Source organism: Nesoenas mayeri, assembly GCF_963082525.1.
Source record: "Nesoenas mayeri genome assembly, chromosome: 7".
In the NCBI taxonomy this organism is placed as follows: Eukaryota; Metazoa; Chordata; class Aves; order Columbiformes; family Columbidae; genus Nesoenas; species Nesoenas mayeri.
Genome location: NC_137551.1, coordinates 250,163 through 273,037, shown reverse-complemented (window position 1 = coordinate 273,037; position 22,875 = coordinate 250,163). Strand labels below are relative to the sequence as shown.

General features: G+C 58.6%; 1 protein-coding gene across 1 annotated transcript; it reads right to left on the bottom strand.

Annotated features, from left to right (window-relative positions):
- Positions 1 to 11,446: 11,446 nt before the first annotated feature.
- On the bottom strand, positions 11,447 to 11,989 carry NEUROG3 (neurogenin 3; the record flags this gene model as incomplete). Its single annotated transcript, XM_080348061.1, has 1 exon — positions 11,447 to 11,989. The coding sequence occupies one exon, from the start codon at positions 11,987 to 11,989 to the stop codon at positions 11,447 to 11,449; it is 543 nt and encodes a 180-aa protein (XP_080204187.1).
- Between the last annotated feature and the right edge of the window lie 10,886 nt (positions 11,990 to 22,875).

The following is a 22,875-nucleotide window of genomic DNA, read 5'->3' as shown; positions in this document are numbered from 1 at the left end:
GCAAAGCCCAGTCCCAGCCGGGTCCAGCAGATCCCACATCACCAAAGCCGGCTCTTGCCCACACCTCCGGCAAGGCCCAGCTGCGCCTTGCCTTTGCACCAGTGCCGCGGGTATCACCCAGCTCCCCTCTCCGCTTTTCCGTAGGAGATGGACCCGGGATGAATGGGTCCTTGTTTCGCCCTTGTTGTGGGACAAGCGGGAGGGTTCCAGCCTCCACGGCACTTCGTAACTCAGGATTTTATTAGCTCTCCCGGCCGCTTCAGTTCCGAGAAGCTCTAAAAAGAGACTTTGATTTCCGGAGTCTGTTTTTTCTTTGGGAATTAAGTACTTTTCACCGTCATAGCAGACGGCACAGCAGAGTTACAGAAAAAAAGGGTGGGAAGAGAAATTAAAGGAGATGAGGGGGAATTATTGGAATGCATGGGGCCTCTCGGGGTGCAACCCCCGCCACGGGAAAGGAGCTTTCACCCCACCTCCGAGGGTCAGGACAAGCCTGGCTGGCTGACAGGCATTTCTCAGCCTTTCGGGGCATGGCGAAGCCCCTCCACACAGACCCGAGGAGGAGGCTTGTCAAAGCCTTTCCGAGCCCCCAGAGCAGGAGCAGAGCCATTCAGTGCAGCTGAAAACGTTTTTCTGCTGAAAAATACGCACAAAAAAGCTGCATAGGAGTGCTCGCTGGAGTGAATAAAGTCAAGAAAGTCATATAAAGACTCCTAAGTGTTGAGAAAAGGCTCTTCAACTTCTGCTTTAATACACACACTAGATCAAACGTGGGTTGCTGCGCATTATTGGCTGAAGTACATGCATCCTACCGATTTCTGCTTTCCAAACCATGAAGAATGTAAAACGTTGCCTGGCGGACCACGCTGCCAGCTGGCCTGGGGAGCTCTGCCATGGCGGGAACCTGTCCCATGGTGCCGGGGCATCCCAGGGGCACGAGGCTGTGCCGTGGCATCCCAGTGGGGCACATGGCTGTGACAGGACATCCCAGGGGCACGGGGCTGTGCTGGGACATCTCAGGGGCTCCAAGGATGGAAACCTCGTTTTACTCCAAAATGTCCTACAGGAACCCCCCCTATAGATGCTATTCCCAGGCCCCACCTCAAGCCTTCCTAAACCTTGTTTCCACCAGTGAGATTTTGCTGCGAGGGGTTACACCAACAGCAATCAAGGAGCCGCAGGGATCCCCCATCTGTGTTTTATGGGGCTGACCTCGCCGGGGTGAAAAGTACAGGGGAGCAGTGGGGAAGGCAGCGCAGCCCCCTCCCTTCCCACCTGCTTGTATTTTTAATTTGCTTTCTGCAATCCCTGGTTCTGCAGCAGAGCCGGGTCGCCCCCACAGCCGTGGTCTGGGCGTGATGGTGGGATGGGGGCTGAGCAAGGGCAGCGAGCAGCAGCCACGCTGCAGAGCGACCGCAGACGCTGCCCTCCCTCCGCCAGCGCTGCTCGGGGTGAAAGGACAGGTGGCAGAGTGGCCATGGGGCAAGCTTGGGCTGGTGGCCACCGGAGACAGATTTGGCCAGTGCTATAAGAAATGCATAACTGTTTTGCCCCAGGTACCTCCTCCGTGTTTTTCTCCTCCTTCAGTAGCTCATTTCTACATGGCCCAGGCGACTTGCAATAACATGAAAGAAAAAAAAAAGGTAACTTGACAAAATAATGAATAACTGGCAAATAAGTAGCTTAAGAAGTTTGCAGGGATCTGCAAACAGTCTCACTCGGCCCCTCTGGTGACGGGTACAACCAGGACAGCCGCAGCCACGCCGTGGCATGGGCCTTCGGGCCAGGAAATGCGCTAAATCGGGCTTCTCCCCTGCAGTATCCCTGGCTGCTTCCTGCGATATTATTGTTCTCCCGGCCTTCTGGATGTATTGTCCTCCAGCATACTCGGGGTTTCCCAGCGTGTGCCAAGAAACCGCTGGCCGTGACACACCAGCCTGTTTTCAGGCTGCCAGCAGCAGCTCCTTCCTGCGGGAGCTGGGAAACGTGCCCCCCCAGGACCCCCAGCGTTTTCCACCTTCTGCTTCAGGGGAACCAGATGCATTGGTTTTTAACACCGCCAGGGGATGTGAAAAATAACAATTCAGGGGAAAGGAGGTGATGAGCATCGTCTCTGTGGCCCTGTGAAATGCACGGGGCCATCTGCAGAGCAGAGCCCATCGTGCTGCTCCAAAACATAAGCCATCCCCTGCATTTTTCTGGATTTGGCCAAATAAAGTGGGGAGGAAGGGGAAAAACAAAAAAGGCCAGGCCACACCTTTCCTCAGCCTGATTCCCAGGCAATAAAAATATCTCGGAGCAGGAGCCCCGGCTTCGCAGCCTGACCACTGACACGAGCGGGCTGCGAGCCCAGGCAGCGGGGCGCTCACCTGCATGGCTTGGCTTCCTTGCCTATAGGGTGGATTTTGAGGAGCCCAGTTCCCAGGCAGCAGTGGCAGAAGCCATTTGAGTAAGGAAATTAATGGTCTTCCCCTCCTGATGCTCCCATGGAGCCATTCCTCCTCCTCCTCCTCCTCCTCCTCCTCCTCCTCCTCCTCCTCCTCCTCCTCCTCCTCCTCCTCCTCCTCCTCCTCCTCCTCCTCCTCCTCCTTCCTGCCCATCTCATGCTTTTGGCAGCAGTGAACCCCTGCAAACTCAGCAAACTCCCCTGGGGACCCTACACCCAAGGCCACTTTTTTCCAAGTGTCTCTCCAGATATATATATATAGATATATATATATGTCAGCAGCAGAGGAGGGAGGAGAGCAAGGAAAAAAGCGTTTTGCGAGTGTCTGTCTGTTTGCAGCTCATTAGCTGTCCCTGCGGAGCCCCCGGAGCTCTTTCATCTGCCTTTCACCGAGTTTAGGTCGCGGAGGTTCTCGGGTGCCAGCGCGGCCAGGGAAAGGCAGAGCCGCCCTGGGCTTCGCAAATCACCGAGGAGGAATTCGGGCAGGGAACAGGAAAGCTCTCTCCCCGGCTGGGAGGCATCCAGTCAGGACAGAAACAATCCTGGACGCTTTGCGCTCGCCTGCTGAAGGCTTTTGTAAAAGTAAGAAGAATGGATGTTTACTCACAGGAAAGCAAAGAACGGAAAAAGTTATCAACGCCATTGTTCGCCGCAAATAATTTCACCTTCTCTAATCTTACGGTGTATTCAAAAACCACTGTTCTTTTTTGTTTAACATCACATACTGTGGACTACATTGCACCAACGTAGCTGGGCTCGCTGCCGGCCAGCCCCAAGGACCCTGCTGGGACCCACCCCGCAGCAAAGCCCGTTTCCCACCACCTCACATCACTTCCCGGCTCCCGGCGCCTTGTGGCCAAAGACCTGACCCGAGCCCCACTTTGAGAGCTGAGCTGCCCCTCTACGGCTGCATTTACGGAGCTGGCAGCTCTTTAACTGCCTTCTATGAAACACCCGGCCACGCTGCTTCCCCTCTCAGCCCTCCACAGCCCTGCCACCCTGGTCCCCTCTCAGCCCTCCACAGCCCTGCCACCCTGGTCCCCTCTCAGCCCTCCACACCCAGCCACCCTGGTCCCCTCACAGCCCCTCACAGCCCTGCCACCCTGGTCCCCTCTCAGCCCTCCACAGCCCGGCCACCCTGGTCCCCTCACAGCCCCTCACAGCCCTGCCACCCTGGTCCCCTCTCAGCCCTCCACAGCCCGGCCACCCTGGTCCCCTCACAGCCCCTCACAGCCCTGCCACCCTGGTCCCCTCTCAGCCCTCCACACCCAGCCACCCTGGTCCCCTCACAGCCCCTCACAGCCCTGCCACCCTGGTCCCCTCTCAGCCCTCCACAGCCCGGCCACCCTGGTCCCCTCACAGCCCCTCACAGCCCTGCCAACCTGGTCCCCTCTCAGCCCTCCACACCCAGCCACCCTGGTCCCCTCACAGCCCCTCACAGCCCTGCCAACCTGGTCCCCTCTCAGCCCTCCACACCCAGCCACCCTGGTCCCCTCACAGCCCCTCACAGCCCTGCCACCCTGGTCCCCTCTCAGCCCTCCACAGCCTGGCCACCCTGGTCCCCTCTCAGCCCTCCACACCCAGCCACCCTGGTCCCCTCTCAGCCCTCCACACCCAGCCACCCTGGTCCCCTCACAGCCCCTCACAGCCCAGCCACCCTGGTCCCCTCACAGCCCCTCACAGCCCGGCCACCCTGGTCCCCTCACAGCCCTGCCACCCTGGTCCCCTCTCAGCCCTCCACAGCCCACGGCTCCCTGGAAAACACAGTGTGCCAGAAGCCGGGCGTGCTGGCCCGTGTCTGGCCAAGGCCAAGGGCGCGGGATCCCAGCACCACCTCCTGGCAACGCACCGCCGTGCACGGCCCACACACCGGCCAAAAATCCTCCAGCAAGCCATGCGGACCACCTGGAGAGAGGAACCGTGGCTGCGCGGCCCCAGCCCTCCTCGCGGCTGTCCCGGCTGGCGCGTTCCCCTCGCCGCAGCACCACGGCGGGCCCGGGGCTGGCTGCGGTGCAGGGCCCCGCTGCATCCCGCCAGCAGCAGCTGCCTGCTGCAGGGTGAATAGCAGCGCAGCTCGCCCGAGAGGCGACCGAGTTTAATTCGAGATGAATGGGCACCTCGCTGCCGCCCATGACATTTTCATTGCAGGCTAACAAGGGGAGAAAAATCCAATTAGGTGACAAAGGAGGCCCCTAATCAGCCGTGCAGCCCGGCGCGGGGCAGCCAGGACAGCACAGCGTCCCACAAGAGACCAGGGACAGACCATGGGAAAAAGGGAAAACAACCTCCCCAGAAAGCCTTCCTGTGATACTGCAAAGGCTGAACCGTAGGGCTGCTGAAGTGCACCCCAAACACACAGTTTTAAAGACAGTTGCTATTGGCACCCCAGAGTCCCATCCTTAAGTCTCCTGGGTCCCTGGGATGAAGTGGCCCAGCGCAAGCCAGGCGGGGCAGGGGCATCTCCCGAGCACAGAGTCCAAGGGCGGCAGAAAGAAAACACTAATCGAACTGGGCAGCCTCCTTCCACGGCATCCACCCGCCAAGTATCGATGAAACACAGTTCCAGGAGCAGGTAAGGATGAACTACGTCAGGGCTTATTACCAGAGGAGCTCTTTCAAACAAACAAACAAAAGAATTCAGCTAACCCTGGATTGCAGTTTTTCCAGCAACAGGTGTCCTTTCGCTGTTCCAATGTGTGCAGCCAGTGGTACCATTTATCTCCAAGCTCTGGTGCGTAAAACAAGGCATATATTGATAGTGGGACCCCCACACACGCAAAACCGCCTCCCGCCCAAACGTGGGGACATTAGGGTGTCACAGAAGGCGTTAGGGGCGCAGTAGCACACTGGGAAAGGCGAGGTGGGGGGCACACACATAAATAACAGCTGGGTTTCAAAGAAAGGTGATAAATGGGAACGCCACCCTCCCTCGGGAATTATTAACCGCAGGGGGAGCCAGGCTGCGTGCTGAAAGCTGGTGTGCGGGAGCGGGCAGGGGGAGCAGGTGGCTGGGGAGACGGGTCCGGCGGGAGCAGCGGGTCACGGCCAGCACGGCGCAGGGGGCTGGGGGAGCGGGGGAGCCGCACCTCCCGCGGGACACAGCTGGACCCCCGCGTCCTCTCCTCTCTGGAGCGCCTCAGGTGGCTCCAGCCACCGCTCCAGGTGGCCACCGCGGAGTATTGACCCAGCGCTATCTCAGCTCCCACCTTATCAGGGCAAGAGCCAGCCCCGGGCACCAGCACCTGCCCCATTAATCTTCCCCCTGTCCCACGGGTGCAAGGTCTCGGTGGCTGAAACAACCTGCCCAGGCAGGGAGCGGGACGGCTTGGCCCACCGGTGCCCAGGGTCTGGGGATGATGGATTGGTACCTGGGAGGTGACAGGGAGAGGCTCCCGTGGTGCCCCTGCCCTGGGGAGGGAAGTGTGGGCAGGCAGCTGCTTTTATACCTGTGTCTACTGGTGGCAGCTTTTTCCACTGAAATTTGGGTACTGCAGACTTGGGGATGTGCTGTCCTGAGGAAAAAAGGGAATGAGCTCCACTTGCATACACTTGGTGGGAAGGGAGGGGAGATAATTTCCCTGCAACATGCTATCTGAAATAGCGAGCTGAGGCTGAGCGAGGAGCCCATGCTTCACCCACACCCTTCAGGGAGAAGCAGATGTGATTCCTTACACCTGGGCCCGCTCTAGGCACAGCTGTATAAAGTACAGGCAAGAGTCATGTCTCAGGCCCCCAAAAAATGAGGTGAAACCTCACAGCTCCACTGAAACAAAAGGGTTTGCAGCTTCTTCGTGGCTGCAGCTGTGCAACTCTGGGCTGCAGGGGTTAAACGCGATCAGAAATGTCCATGGGGACCATTAAACGGAACCTGTGCGTGTCCCCCAGGGAGGGGAGCCCCGCGCCTTGGCCAGTCCCGGCACTGATGGGGAGGCTGAGAGGAGCCCAAACGCATCACCCCCAGCATCCAGGAAGGGCGAGCATCACTGAATAGTCCCAGCTGGGAAGAGTCCAGCTGTGAATCCCCAGCCAGGAGCTGGATTCGTAAGCAGCCGGGACCTGCTCGGGGGTTAGTTAACATCATCCAGCCCAGTTCCAGATACAAATACTCATTAACTTGTCCTTTTTTTCCGCATTATGAATCCCACAGCTTCAAAAGGGAAGTGCGTACCGGTTGTTCTCGTTACAAAGCAGAGCTGCTGCATCAGACACATGCTGCAAAAACCCGTGTATGGAGGGGACGGAGCACCAAGGACACGCCGCGGGGAGAGGCCGCGCTGGCGGCTCCTCAAGGAGCTCACTGCTTGGCTGATGCTTTTTCCCTCTCCTTCCACGGCCCTGAAACCCTCAGGTTACATTCCCTTGACACAGAAAGGCCCAACTCTTCTGGTCAGGGTGCCACGTGAACCCCAGACAGGGCTCAATGGTGGATTCAGGGCACTGGCACCTGGCCCTGTCCCCTCTCCCGCCCTCCCCATCTGGGTTGTGCACACGAGATGGAGTGTCCCCCTTCCTCACACAAACTTGGGATCTCCTTTCAGCTACTCCTTTTTTTGTATTGATTTTTAAAAGAGGGCACTGCAGCTTTAAAGAGCTTCCCAGACTCGCCTTTGTGACCAGAGGAGAGGGTGGGGTGGTGGCGGAGGTGGAGACCCAGAAGAATGAAATCAAGAGGAGTACAACAAAAAGAAGTTAAAAGTGTGAGTGACAAGTTTTCGGCAACAGGCTTCAGCCCCTGTGGGGTCGTTCAGACGAAGAATGGCAACAAATGAACAAATGAGCTGGATTTTCATGCTTGGTGGACAGTGAATGAATAAGCATCTTTTAAAACCCTATCAGGAACTCTTTGGATTGTCATTATAGCTGGGAGGAGGGGGGAAAGGCAGACTTTTGAGGGCTGACCATGTGAAAGAATCCCAATTCTTCGGCTTTTCTGTGCCGGCGAGCGCGGCTGCACCGAAACGTGCATGCGGTGCGGGAGGACGGGTGCGCAGCGGCCGCGGGCGTACAGCAGGGTCCAGCATCCTGTCACGGCCCCACAGGAGCAGCTCTGGGGGACCCCGGGCACCCCGAGGCACGTTCAAAGAGGCGAGAGGGCCTGCCCTGCCGGCGGCATTGCCAGCGGCACGGGGGGCTGCCAGGAAGCCTGCCTGCGATGTCAGAGGCAGACAATGTGAGAGGGCAGGAGGCGACCCACTTAAAGCTGTGTTTAGAGCGCAGAATGGAGGTCTGAGGTCAAAGGAATTGCCCTGGGATTATGGGAATCACCTTCATTTTCTCGCCAGCCTTCAGACACGAGGGAGCCCGCTAGGATCAAGGAGGAGGGGGACGAGCCTGTCACTGAGGAAAGAACCCCACAGTGCTTCACTTTCCCTGGCCCTGGCAATGAGCCTGGCCTCTCTGAGCCCTGCAAATTACTTACAGGCTCTGTGTTCAACTTTAGGTTATCCTCAGTCCCCCATTTTAACCTGAGCAGAGCATAGGTGGGGCGGTTGCGGGAGTCTCTGCTTTGGAGGCATCACCAGAGTTTGCCGAATGTCCTTGCAGGCAGAGTTCAGCAGTAAAGTGCAGCTACAGAGGAGAGGGAAGGCTCGGGAGGAGACACGGTACGTCTGCAATAGAGTAAAATACGACATAGTTTAAAAATCTTTATGTCTAAACAGAAATAGACCTAAAACTCAGTGTTTGGGGCTTGAAAACATCAGCTTGTAGCAAGGGGCTCTCCTCTGGCTACAAAAATAAAAGTTGGGTCTGCTTTGCATGGGATTTCAGTGACCAGACCTGGCAGCTAAGTTTGTTTTCAACCCATTGCCTGCAAGTATGCAGGGGCACCAGCCTGCGTCCCTGAAACGGTCATGGTCCCAGCAGCCACCTGTTTCTTCCACATCAAAAAGTCCAGAGGCCATTACAGCACCGTGGTTATAAAGGCCGGGCACTGATGCTGGGACAGCCCCGTCAAGAGAAATGAGACCATCACGCACTAAACATAGAGAAAAGATAAATGGAAAAAGAGTCTTTCAGTCTTCATTATCAAGTTTCCATGGGTTTGCCAAAACCATAGCAACCAGTTCAAGCAATGATTAACCTAATAATGTGGAGGCAAAGAAAAAAAAAAGCATTCAAGCCCCTAAAGAAGTCGCTAGTTCTCCAGAGGTAGTAAATCCACCCGCCTCCCCGCCACCCCCAACATACAGCCCCACGGCCGAAGACCAGAAACGTCCTCGGCCTCCAGAGAAAAGAATTTGCAATGCAGTAAAACCCACTGAAGTCACCACTTTCTGAAAATACAGCTGTATAGATGTCTTTGGGGACTTCTATAATCCCCAAAGCTCTTCACAGGGCTCTCGGGCTCTCCTTGCCCCTTTTCTTGCCCATATAGACCTGGAGTTCCCTTTTTGCAGTGTTTTTGCAAAAATGCGACTTTCGCAGACCGAGTGAGTGTGTTGTATCCCTCTCGGTCCCGCGGCACACGCAGACAGCCAGGGAAAGGTGATACCTCATAGGGAAATATCAGAGTGGAGCTGCACTAGTAGGGAAAACATTAAATGATTTTATCACCCAAATAATCACCATGTTTCGCCTGTGGCCACACACAGAGGCCTTGGAGCACTGTGCAGACTGTTAGAGTATGAAAACAATACACAATTCAGCCAGAAAGGGGGGAAGGGGGAGGAATACTATTAGGTCTTTCATTCTGCCTATCTGATCTACGACACAGATAGATCACGTTCAGGACTATAACACTACACACAGAGATAGGCACACACAGGCTTTTCCTAGTCCTCAGCCTTGCCCCATGGGCTGCATTTCTCCAGCAATGTAGGTATTGCTGCTCAAATCAATGAACAGGCAAAGAAGAGGGGCTCTGCATGGACGAACATGTCCCAGGAGGCAGCAGGAAGAGAAGGTCTCCAAAAAAGCTCAAGCAGAAAGGGAGTCCTTCTTGCCTTGCTTGTCAGCACTGGCAGCACGATGCCCTCTTTCCCTTTTCCCTGGTGCACAAGGCACCTGTGGCTCCTCTCCGTGGGACGGTTCATTGACCGAGGCTGGATCAAGTGCACAAGAACAAATCACTGCTTCTCCAAATTCCCCCAAGCCTCATGTGCTTTCTGAGCTGCAAAGTGCCTGGTCAGCACCAACGCCGAGCTGGCCTCTCACTTTGACGCAGGTCTGGATGATGTTGCCCGCAGCCCACCTGAATCGCAGTGCCCCACAGCTAGCCTGCACCTGGGCTGCGTCCGGCAAGGCTGGGCAGAGACGCACTGGGCGGGGGTCCGCACCAGGAGGGGTTCCCCACAACCCCGTGCCCGGGGGGCGTTCTGTTCCACACAACTCGAAGGCTGAGCCCCAGGAGGGGAGAAGGTTGGGGGGGGAAGCACCGCGCCGCGCACGCAGCCCCTCCCGGGCCCGGCCGCCGCCTTCAGCACCATGGCCAGAGCCCGCGGCGCCGGTGCGGGACGGGGCGCAGGGGACGCTCCGCGCACCGCCAGCCCCGCGCGCTCCCCGCGCCGCCGTGCCTCCCCCACCGCAGCCCGTTCCGCGGCACCCGGGGAGCGGGAGCAGCGCGGAGGCGAGGGGGGCTGGAGGGGAATGTCCCCCTCCCCGTCGGCGGGGCGAGGGGGAGCGGCGGGACAAGGCCCCGGGATCCCGCAACCGGTCAGATTTCACTCTTGCCTCTTTTGTTGCGGTGCGGGAAGGGAGTGCTGGGCGGGGGGGAGAAGCGTTGTGCGTGCGTCTTTGTTTCCAGTAACCAAATTTCTTTTGTTCTACAAATTGCCTCAATAGCGTCTCTTTGCCGCAGGCAAACGGGCTCAGCTGAGAACAATTAGCATCACAATGGGCTTTTGGCCTCACGGCCCGCTTTGTCTAGTGACTGCCGCCCCGCCGGGGCAGCGCGGAGAGGGGAGGTGGCCCGGCCGTAAATCTACCAGCTACAAATTGAGTCACTGGCAGGAGAGGGCCGGGAAAGGCTGGCGGGATTCATACAGCTTCTCTTACCGCCGTGGCGTGGGAGGTGTTGCTTTTCCCACCTCCTGCGGCTTTAACAGGCCTGATGCCCTCCGCTCCAGCCCCCTCTCAGGGCTGCAGGTTCCGACCGCGCCCGCTGCCCACCGAACACCGCCTCTACCCCGGCTAAACCCTCCCCTGGGGAAGAAGGGGTCGATCCAGGGCAATGCTGCCCCGGGGACCCACCGCGTCCTGCGAGCTGGAGCGCTATGCCCCGGGGATAGCCCCAGAATAGCCCCAGGGCCGAGCCCGGCACTGAAAATCCGCTTGCATGGGGAGGGCTGCAGCCGGGCGCACCTTACTCGGGACGCGGCGGGTGGAGCGGGACAGCTGCCCGGCGGTGCGGGATATCAGACGGGCCGTGCGGGAAAGCGCGTCTGCAAAGAAAAGCCGGTTTTAAGTGCACGCGTGGGCCCCGACGGGCACGCTCCGGAGTGCGCACAGGCGCAGGACGCCGCTTCGCCGCTCTCCATGGCCATTCCTTCCCACGCAGGGGAGTGTCCCTGCACCGGGCACAGCGCCCCGGCACGGGTCACACTGCCCGAGACCCCGCGCAAGTCCCCGCGAGGCCGGCGCTGCCCTCCCCGGGGCGGGCTAAGCGCGAATTTGAAACACCTCCGGTGGAAAAAAACACGGCGTCGCACAGGTCTGACCGTGACACACTTTATTCTCTTCTCCAAAAACCGCGGCTCTCCTCCCCAGTACAAACAGCCGGACCACCGCTGCCAAAAATACTCTTATATACAAAATATATATTTGTTACGAAATATAATCAATAAATAGCGATAGCGACAAATTAATATAATTTACCGTTTCCAAGTACAAAACCGTGATTTGTTTTTCCCCGCCCGCTCCCGCTGCACTTCAGCCAAGCGGGATGGGGCGGGGGAGAGCGGGGCGCCCACCTCCCCCCGGCGCGCAGCGCGGGGAGCTCCCCCTCCGCTCCACCGGCTATCTGAAGGCCAAAAAGGAGTGGAAAGCAGCCGGGCGACGGGCTCAGAGGAAGGCGGGGAAGGCGCTGGGGCCGCGGCGCAGGGCGGCAGGCGGTGGGGCGGCGGGGCAGGGCGAGTCCCAGGACCCGGGGGATGCGGCGGCGACGGGGGGCGGCGGCGGGGTGGGCTCGGGCAGGCCCTGCTCGGCCAGGCGGAGACTCTGGGTGAGCGCCCAGATGTAGTTGTGGGCGAAGCGGAGCGTCTCGATCTTGGTGAGCTTGGCGTCGTCGGGGAAGGTGGGCAGGACGCTACGGAGCGCGTCCAGGGCGGAGTTGAGGTGGTGCATGCGGTTCCTCTCCCGGTCGTTGGCCTTCATGCGCCGGCTCCTCTTCTGCTTGCTGAGCAGCCCCTCGCCCCGCGCCTTGCCGCGGCCCCGCCGCGCCTTCCCCTTCCTGCGGGACGCCGCTTCCCGCGGGGCCAAGGCGTTACGGGCCGGCGAGTCGCCCCGGCTGCCCGCGGAGCCGCCGCCGGCCGCGGAAGGGGCGTCCTCGGCGCCGCCGAAATAGGGCTGCCCTTCGCCCGGCGAGCGGTCGCTCTGCGGGGCCATCCTGCAAAGCCAAGCCACCGTTAGCCGGCAAAGAGCGGCGGTGCGGCCGGCGCGGAGAAGCTCTCTCCCCCGCAGCTGTACCTGCTGAGCCTGAGCGAGGCTGCAGGGCAAAAGAGTGGCTCTCGCTCCGTGCCCCTCGCCGCTCCCCCCTCCCCGCTTTCCCTCGAGTGCGGGCAGGAAAGGTTGCGCGGCCGGCACACGACTGCGGTTAAGCCCCTATATATAGGGCCGGCAGACAATGGGGATTTCCCGGTCGGGCGGCGTGTGCGTCCCCCCGCCCGCACCCACCCCTTGGCACGCTTTTATCTTATCAGCCCGGCGGGAGCGTGCCGGGCTCAGCACCGCCCCGGCCCCGCCACGCGAGACGCCGCCGGCTCCCACGCCGCCCCGGGACCCCCTGCCCACCCCCTCTCTCCCAGGCCCGGCCCTCGCTCGCCTTCCACCAGGACGGGACCCTCAGGCCGAGCCCCAGACCCCTATCAGGAGGGTCTGTGCGTCGGCCGGGGCCGCCGCGCACGCCGGGGCTCCGTGGGTGGCTGCGGCGGGGGGTCGGGCCCGGGACCCGGTGGTGACAGGAGGGTCTTGGGACTCGACTGCGCAAAGCGACGCACCGCCGGGCCAGGCGGGGTCCCCCCGGCGCCGGCCCTGGGGATTCCTCCGGGGTGGCTCAGGCTCCGTTCCGCTCGGCTGAGCCACATCCACCTCCCTCCTCCCGCCGCCCCGGCGCGGTGGGGCTCTCCCGGGACAACACCACCGCCCCCGGAGGGAACCGAGGGGACCCCGTCATCTCCCACGACCCCTCTCATCGCCCCTGCGGCGCCAGGGACAGCCCCGCGCTGCCCTGGCACCGACCGGCGGAGCTGCGGGCACGGTCCCGCGGGCGGTGAGCACCGGCACCGGAGGGAGGACGCCGCTCTCCTGCTCCCCCGCGCTGTGTCTTTGCGCCCCCCAGGGAAACTGGGGCTGGGTCCCACGGGGGAAGGCCTCCCCGTGCAGCCCTCGGCCACCGCCGCCCCGCAGGCCCGGCGCTTGGCCCGGGAGGAACTTCTCATCTGCCTGGGCTCGGTGCGCAAAACGTGCCGGAGACTTTTGCGCACCGGCTGCGGCGGGCGTCAGACACTGGCTCGGGCCCGGGGCACGTTTCCCCGGCGGAGGACGAAAGGCCGCGGGCGGTGGGGCCAGACTCCCCCCTGCACGGACCGGCGCCCCCGCGGGCGCGGGCAAAGCTGCCAGGAGGGCGCAGCCTCGGCGAGGCTGGAACCCCCCGCTCCTTCACCAAAGCGGCGCGGCGGATCCCGGCCGGCAACACCGGCGCCGGGAGCGGCCGGACCGGCCCACCCGGGCCGCGGCGGTGCGGGGGCAGCTCCCCTGGTCTGGCCCAGTCCCCAGCCCGGCGGGGCAGCCGCGGCTGCTGTGGTGCGGGGCCGTGCGGAGCGGTGCGCGCTGCCTCTCCAGGGGCGCGGCGCGACGGGCGGGCAGCCCCGCTCCCCCGCGGCGGCGGCGCTGGGAGGGCGGGGGAGCGGGGCCGAGGGGGGCCGGCCACCGCGGCAAGCTCGGGCGCCCCTTCTCGAGGGGCGGCTCGGGGGGCAGGGGAGGATGAATAGGAAGGGCCTGGCGGGGTTTTTTTTTGTGCCTGTGCAATTGGATGACAAAAAAATCTGGCGAGCGAGTTTCCAAGCCTCAGACTGCCCACTTCAAACGTCCTTCAAACAAAAGCTGAAGAGGAAAAGAAAGCCCCACCTGGTACCGCTGTTTGCTAAAATAATAATAAATAGATTTCGTTTAATAAATAATTACAAGAGATTGTAAAGTGGAGTGCTTTGGGAAGCATTAATCATGGGGCTGGGGGCAGACATCACCTGCTGGCAAACAAGACAACTTTATTGTTAAATCACCTTCCACTGCCACTTTCCGATAACTCCCTCCCGTCGCCACAAAGCCCGGCCGGGTGTGTTTACTCATAGTTAGCATAACAAGCACCATATTACCAGAAACGTGATAAAAAACTGCGGGGGCACCGCGGCGGGCTCCCGCTCACACCTGGCCGAGCAGCCCGGCTCGGAACTGGCACCCAACGGCCCTTCCAGGAGGGGCCCTTCTGCCGTTTACATTGGCCTAGTTTATGCTGCTTTATAACAGGTTTACTGCAATCCCTATCTCCCGGCCCTATTTGTCTTATTTTATTGAAAACATATGGTAACCAGCCGAGCCCCGGCGCATCTCTCGCCTGCCAGGCGTCGGGGACGTTTTGCGAGCCGAGGCTGTGTCGCAGCCCTCCTGCCCGCCGGGACCTGTTTGCTCGGGAGACGGGAGGGCAGATAAGGCCAGACCTGCTCCCGAAACCTCTCCCCAAGGGCTGGGGGGCCGCCGGTCGCTCCGCACCCTCCGCCTGCCCCGGGTCCGCCGGTGCGCGCCCGCGCCTCCTCCCCGCGGGGCAGCGGCGGCAGCGGGGGCGCACGGCGGAGGCACCTGCGGTGGGACCGTCCCTTCCTTCCCCCGCTCCCCCCCGGCCGAAGCTGCTCAGGAGGTACCGTGATTTGCGGTGCCATATGTCGAGCGGCTCGGCGGAGCGCAGCCCTTCAGAGCCGGAGCAGCTGCTGCTCCGGCCCTACCTACCCGGCGCATAATACCTGGAGCCTCAGCCCCGCGTCCTTTGAGAGGGCAGCGCGGCTGGGCCGGCTCCGCGCCTCTGTTTTGTGACTTTATTGTGGCGCTCAACAGATGCACGGCTGCCCCTCCTGCCCCTCGCCCCTGTGCGAGCGCGCTGCTCGGGACACAAGGAGCACAGATGCCAGGCGCAAGGTGCACCAGATGCCCCGCTTTGTGAATTCAAACAATATTTCTCCCTTCCTCCCCCCTGCCTCCTCTCCCGACAAGAGGGAGAGGAGAAGTGCCGCAAAAAGGAAAATATATTAAAAAGAAAAAAAAAATAGGAAAAGAAAGGAGATTCCCGGCAAGCGGCGTGGGGAGCGCAGCCCCGGGAGCCGCCCGACGGGGCGCACGGCCGGGCGCAGCGCAGGGAGCCGGCCCCGGGCCGGGAGAGCCCAGCGCCTCGGGAGCGCTCCTCCGCCACCCCGGGGAACGGGCAGCCAGAGCGGGCAGGGGGCGGGGGTGCCCGCCGGGGCGAAAGGAGCCTCCCCGGGAAAACGTTAATTGCCCGGCGAGCGCTGAGCAAGCAGCCCCCGGCGCCAGGAACGGGCAGAGCGGCAAAGGCTGCTTGGGAAAAGGACAGCAAAGCACACTTCGCCACCCTAAATCTTCCTGCGTTTTGTGTTGTGGCCGAGGTCTGGCACAAGAGAGAGTCCAGAGCAACTGGTAACACGCACTGAGGGCTTGGCTAGCAAAAGGTCTCCCCGGTATGCGCCAGTGCTACTCCAAAGGATGTTTCCTGCTTTGGGTGTCCCTCCCCAAGGAGGCAAAGTGAACTCCGCACACGAGAGAAGGGGCTGTGCAAGGAGTCACATCCCCCTAAAGTTAGGCTAGAGTCCCCTCCTGCCATGGTGGCATAAATCCCCCCAGCTCTGAATACTGATCCCCTCCGTAACCATCCAGCAGCCCTCACCCTCTCTGTGCTGTAGAGATCTACCTGAAAGGCCTGATCTGCGCCAGAGCCGGTGGGTTTTCCTCCAGCCCCACCGGCAGCTGGGCCCTGCACCTCACAAGCTGCAGCTCTCAAAAGCTGTGGTCAGAGGCTACTCCGGGACAGGGATAACGCAACAGAGCCCCAGGTGAGACGTGAAGTGCACCAGAAGAGGAGAAGCCCTGATAGCGCACAGGGAAAGCAAGCCCAAGAGTTTCTTCTGAACTAAAATAAACTTCATGCGTTTGTGCCCTTAAAACGCCGCCTGACAGGAAATGGCTTCATAAGGCTGCAAGAGCAGACAGCTCCTGTGATACCAAAACATATTTTGGGTCAGAATGCAACAGTCTCAAACACAGCAAAAACCCTGATTGTATCTGGATAGGAGAGAGGAAGATAAATCCTATGGAAAGGGAAAGAAGAGAACAAACAACAAGTACTAAAGGGTCAGTTGGATACTGGGCTGTGATGCCTACAGGTGGGTGCTGTGAAACCTCTTACCTGAAAGTATTTACCCAATCATCTGAGTATCTTCCCAGGTAAGGAAAAAGGGTCCTCAACTCTCTAGGGGTCATTCGCCTCCCATCACTCCCAGCTCTTCAAGGTTTGCTCTCCTCTCCACTTGTGCCAAGCGGTTCCTTGTCCCAGCTGGTTTCACCTGCCGGAACGAGCACCTCTCCCTTGCTGGCAGCCTGGGCACACAGGATGGATTACACGTCCAGCACGCTCATTCAGGTTTGCCAAGTGCTTTAAGCTTTACAAGTTTCTGGTGAGATTTCACAGAAGCCACCACCGCCACAATGTTCCCCTGATGTTTGAATGAAACATAGTAGGGGCTTAACAGGGGTTCAAGCTCACGTCCATCTTTAACTTGTTAGCAGCCCCAGTGGTCTGGAATAAGCTCATACTCGTGTACCTGACTGCATGGAAATGCGAAAGAATAACTGTAGTTAGAAATTTACTGTCTCCACAGCTACAGTTCAACAGGAGGAAGATTTCAAGTCAAGGTCTCTCCAGCACCTGGACTTCAGCAGCTGGCAGGGTCATCTTCAGCTGGCACATCAACGACACAGACTTGAGGCTTCAGTGTCCACCTGCATCAGCCCTGCTTTTGCCATCAACAAAGTCACGGACCGTGGATATGCTGGTCTCAGACCTGCCATCTGATCGGCACATCTCTCCTGTGAGGGCGGAAATCTAACTTCTGGCATTTTGATGTGCAATGAGGTTATAAGCAACGTGAACTGGCCATATTTGCTCACTCTGACACTCCTCATCCCCAGCTGCCTATCAAAGAGACAGACGGTGCCTCCTGACCGCTGGAAACAGTCAGAGATGCGCGTTCCTCTCTGGCTGAGAGGCTCCCCCAGTCAGACTTTGGGTGAAGCACAAGGTACCAGACCTGGCTTTTGAGAAGTGAAAAGTTGCCAAAAGCCAGGAGTCTGTAAGGCAATTCCCCACCTGGTCTGAAAACAAGGGCAGACGTGTCCCAAGGGACCCACACACCACCAGCCCCTCCCCAGGGCTCCAATGAAGCCCACAGCATGAGACAGAGCAAGATTGGGGTGCTTTGACCCTTCCTTTGCAAACGGATGTTGCTTCCAGTGGCTGGTGCTGGGGTCCCTGCTCAACCCGCTGCTGGCAGCGGGGATGAGATCCGTAAAGGTGTGGTGTGGACATTTGGATGTTTCTTAGAAAGAAGCATCCCTCCTCGCCCACCTTCCTCTGTCTCAGCCTCTCCATCCCCTCACTCCCATCCATCCCCACACCTTCGTGTCCCCCTTCCTTGCACTGGTGTCCCCATTGGGCAGCCTCGGTGCCCCGTCCCAGCCTCTCCCAGCTGTCCCTGCCCAGCTCCTGATGCTGGGGTCCCTCTCCCAGCCCTTCATCCAGCACTGGGGTCCATCTGCTGAGTCCCTGACCTTCGAGCAGGAGCCTTCCTGCCCCGCTGCAGTGCTGAGAAGATGTTTGTATCCAGCAGGGATCGCTTTCTCCCCGGTGCTGAGGTGTATGACAAACCCGGGACCCCCCGAGCGGCACAGCCCCTGCTGCCAGCCTGCGCCAGGACCTGTGCGAAGGGGCGCAGCTGATCTGACTCCCGTATCTCAAAGAGAAACGATGTATTTGCAACAAAAAAAGGAAAGCAAAACCAAAACCAACATAGCTCCGGATATTTTCACACAAAATACTGTAACACAGAATTTCAGCTGCAGCCCAGCTCTGCAAGGCAAGTTAAGACCAACCTGTATCAGTTCTTGGCAATGCGATTTTAGGGAACTGTGACCAAACCTCGTGCCAACAGGGTGTAAGAGTGGGGAAAAGGCAGTGATCTCACAGCAGGTGACAGCGGGGAGATCTCAAAGCTCTCACCCAGCCAGTGCACCCAGAGCATTTCGGCGATTTGCATGGGTACAGCAGCACCCCATGCACACACACACTGCAGGGGCCCAGCGGCTTCCCGGGTTTCATCAGCACTGACCAGTTTCCTTCATCGCTACCTTCCTTCAAACCTGCCCAAGCCACCCCCAGCAGCTCCTGCACATGCTGGGAGTCTCTGGCTCCAGCCAAGTCCCTGTGTCCGCAGACACACGGTCTGACGTCCCCTCATCGTCCAGTGTCCCCTCACCATCCAGTGTCCCCTCCCCCAGCTCCCCACCACAGTCCCCACCCTTTTCCACCATCAGTTAAGTTTCTGAAGTAATTTCTTTTTTTTCTTTTTTGTCTTTTTTTTTTGTTTTTTAAAGCAAACCATCTACCATATGTTCTCCCCTGAAAGGGGCAATTGTTAACAGATCATTAAAACACCGTGGCGAGTGCTCTGAGATTCCTTCCCTCCGTCTTACGCATTATCCTGTCTCTGTCACCCTTTCAATGCGGCTTTGAGGGCTCTGCTTTTCTAACTTCCTTCTCAGGGAAAAACAGAGAGAGAAAGAGCCACTGAAGTGACCCTCTTCACAGCTCTCCTCCTCCCTTTCAATGTCTTTTTTGACACCCAACAATAATCAGGGCCAGGGGCTGGTGTGCCGCTGGGCTGGGGGCGGCAGGGCCGTATCCTGCCCCACGCAGGGGTGCTGGGTTTGGGAGGGCACGATGAGGTGCAGCAGGGCGCTCCTGACGCCCCGCCGGTGCTGATGGCCTCTCCTTCCCCTGCCGGGGCAATGGGGCTGCTGGCCGCGGGGTGTGAGAAGGTGCAGCCCCTCCGTCCCGGTCCTCAGTCCTGCTGCTGGCTGTGACCCCTGTGACACACACACGCGTCCCGCCGAGACAAGAGATTCTTCCTTACACAGCTCATTTCCTCAGGTGGATCGGATGCTTTCGGTGGCACAAGTACATTTTCCACGGGAACAAGCTAACAGCTGGCTGGGACCTGAACTGAGCCCAGACGTGGAGCTCTTTTTGGGGAGGCTTAGACATTTTACCTCCTTTTCCTGGGGGATGAACACTGTTTTAGGACACACCAAGTGCCGGGGACCATGAGGGCCCAGAACGCTTCTACCTGAGCAGCGGAGTCAGCCCAGGCAACAGCACCGGCGCCTGTCCGCTTTGCTGGGAGAGGAGCCTGCCCAAAGCTGCACGTCTCAGCCCGCACATGGGGAGAGCGACCCCGGGGGGCATGAGCACCATTGGGAGCAACAGTCCCGTTCAGAGCTGTGTTTAGCGATGCCATCTTACAGGGAAACCAAGCCAGCGAAGCTACATCAGTCCTGGGGTATGTCTGATGCTCTGGCAAGCCAAGGGGCTGGAAATCATCACCACCACCTCGGATGCCCTGAGATGAGCCAGGAGGGCTTGCGGCTGCACAGCCCCTCAGCACAAAAGCAAGGACAAGGAGCAGACAGGAGACCTGACGGAAGCGTTACACAGGCCCAGTTCCAGCGTGACAGCTGCCAAACTCACTGTGAGCAGCAGCAGCGAAGGTCTTGGGTTGAAGGACACCTCAGTGCAGGCTCCCTGCTTGGAAAGGTTGAGGCTTTCAGAGCTCACACTTAGTTCTTTAACTGCACCTTCTCTCCTTCGACCATGGACTTGGCCATTGCCCAGAAGACCACGTTTCCCCACTCACCACAGCCTGCAGCCAAGATCTGGGCACCATGTGCACCACTCCTCCGGCACAGGCACCTTTCCCAGCACTGCCATGAAGCTCTTTCCATTTGCAGTTACTCAGCCCAGCAAAAGGACGTGCTGCATGGGGCCAGAGTGTGCCTGACACGGGGAGGGGACAGCAGTCTCAGTCAGAAAGAGCAGTTACATTGAATAAACCCCATAAACTTCCAAGCCCTGCATGCCATCTTCTCCAAGAGCCAGTGTTCTTCAGCAGCTCGACAGCTTTGCCAGAGCCTGCATGTAGCTCCAGGGACCCCACAGAAAGCACCTTCTAAACCCCCAGGGTGTTGTTACCTGCATTTTAACCCAGCGAGCTGTAGCCTCAAGCAGGAGGAGACAGTGCTGCTCCGCTTTGCTTCGAGAGATCAGCACCGCGTGGTTCCCGCTGCAGGGTCACCGAGCCCCCCGGGATCGCTGCAGGGAGTGGTGCCCAGCAGGGCCAGCAGCTCCTTCTGCTTCCCCGGCAAAGCCTCCCTGTCCCCAAAACCTGCTGCAGGCAGCAACGTCCGGACCCGCGGCCCTGACCCACAAGAAACCTCCCGCAAAGGCTGAGCACCAGAATAGGTTGCGATCTGCAAACTGGTACCCGGTGTCCAGAAGCACGAGGCGGCTTTGCCCTGTTGTTCTCACCACCACAGGTGAAGACGCGACCCTCTCTCCTTCCTCCCCAGAAAGGGGAAGACATTAAAGGAGGATGCAAACCCAAAGCAGCTTCACATGTCACCAGCGTGCCCGGGGCCAAGATGATCTCCCGGAGCATCCTCCGGAGAGTAGAAGCACCTGCACTCTGCGGCTGGAACACGACCAGGTTACTTCTTACCTAAACGCAATTCCTGAACCCACGCAGCTTTTAATAATCATCTTGTACAGACAATCACGAGCACCGGGAAGTCCTGGTGAAGAAAAGGGCTTTAGGAATACAAACCCGCAAAACAACTTTTAGCTAAATGGGGTTTAGATATTAAAGACCCACTTTTCCCCCATCAGTAGGAAATTGGCTCATCCCACCTCTGAGGGTGCCTTTCCAGGTCGGGTTGTAACGAGCAGCTGTACATGGGTGTCCCGCTCTGCCTCATGAACAGACGCTAATTACTGCAGAGATTTGGGGCTAACGAGGGATTTCCAGCTTGAGAGGGCATGAAGCCCATGGAATCCCTGTCCAGAGGGGACAGGGTCGCAGGGGAAACCCCGGTGCCATAGGGACACGCTGAGTGGAGATTTAATTCACAGCGAGCAGAGATTTAATTAGCACCCTGAGATATGGCACATCCGCACCACCAGAGGGAGAGCTGCTCAGCATTTCTGCTCCAGAACCGCTCTAATTAAAGATTTTTGTGGTGTAACATCCTTGTACAGTATACACCAGGCACAATGCTCCAGCCAGGTCTCCAGCTCATCAGTGTGCGAGGTGCAAGATGATGTCTGGACGGCTTGTAATTATTTGAAATACAATGGTAGATACCTAATTTTGAGCCGAACAGCGCGTGACTCTCAGTACAAAGCGCCTCCGCGCTCCTGAGCGGCGCAGTGACCACCAGGGATGGAAAGCACTTAAACCGGCTCCTGCAACAGTTCTGGGGTTTGCAGAGTTGCCCCAGCCTTTCAAACAGCAAGGAGCACCTTTACGAGCAGGTGTGAGGATGGACGGTGAGGAGCGGTCCAGCTGCGGCTGCTCCTGCCAAGACGGCAGCAATTGAGTTACATCAGGGTTCCTCACCCCTTTAAAATCAACTTCCACATCAGCTGTCTGCAAGAGCCCAGATGACCTTCGCTAGTGTGGCCATCGTGGTTTTCACTTACAATGGGTAAAAATGAGTCCATGATAACATTTTGAGTGCCGACCTTTGCACGCTTGCAGTTGATCTGCTTGTAGACACTGGGATATGCGTATTTGAAAAGAAAACCGTGGAGCAGCATGGGGATGAGCCACAGGTTCACATCCCCTCCAGATTTGGCTCATGCAGATGAACCGGGCAGGACTGCAGGTTCAGATGCTCAAGATTAAAAAGCACTTGTAAGCACACAAAAAAAACCTTACACATGCTACAAACCCTTAAAAAAAATCAATCCAGCAGCAAGACATAGCGTGGCACACTGAGAAGAGCCAAAACTCAAGCTTAAGAGCAAATTCACCCCCCACTTCAGTCTTCCCATCGTCTCCCACAGCTCCGGTGCCCTAAGGCAGCTGGGCAGGGACCTGCCTCCCCCTCCTCCAGCCGCCCCGATGGGCACCGTCCTTCCCCGGTCAGCAGGGGCCGGCGGAGGGCAGAGTCAGCTTCCTCACACCGGAGGGAACGGGAGGCTCAGCAGTATTCGAACCAATCATTTATTAAACAAAATCACACACATTTAGAACACAATTGACAGGCACACCCCCCGCCCTCCCCCTCCAAAACACTGTGTATTGCAGAGAGCACTGAGGATGGTTGAAAATTCAGCATAGCCCACAAATTTCCTTGTGAACTGCTCCGTGGAGTCCCTGAATACTTTCCATGTTCCATTTAAACCACTCCAGTTTTATCCATGCTTCTGTCACCTCCTGCTTTCCCAGATCCCTTGTACTTCAAACCATCACAACACAACTCCAAAACTCCACAGTAAATCAGTTCCAGCTTCACTCTTCCTCTCTTTCACCAGCTTGGTCCTCCAAAGCTGCACCTGCCTCTCTCCGTACACAAATCCGCCCTCAGAACACACCTTGCTTCTTAGCTTACCAAAATACGTTATTCAGGACAGACACCAGGAAAATGCAGGTGACGACATGGAGCAGTGGAATGTGTGCCCATGCGTGGGACCCGACGCTAGAGTGTGCTGTGTAGGAAATAACCTCTGTTGGCGGACGATGGGCTCGGTCACACTGAGGGATCTCGGTCCCTAGACACCATCAGGAACCCCGAACAACGGGGTGAGTAATCTCTGTGGCTCCTGGAAAAGCACGGAGCTTCCTCAGAAACCCCTGGTGAAGGCGGAGGCTGGGCAGCAAACACCGAGTTGTGAAGAGAGCAGGAGATATATCCAGGACAAGGAACTTAGAAAAGCAGAAGAAAAGCAGCAAGGAGAGAATGACAGCAGATATTCCTCCGTGTGGCTTAGGGGAGAGCCAGAAAAGACAACATTCATAAAGATGGGATGATAAACCCAACCTGCTTTATTCTTGTCCTGAACGTGTTTATCTGGAGCATCACAGACCACCAGCAAAGCC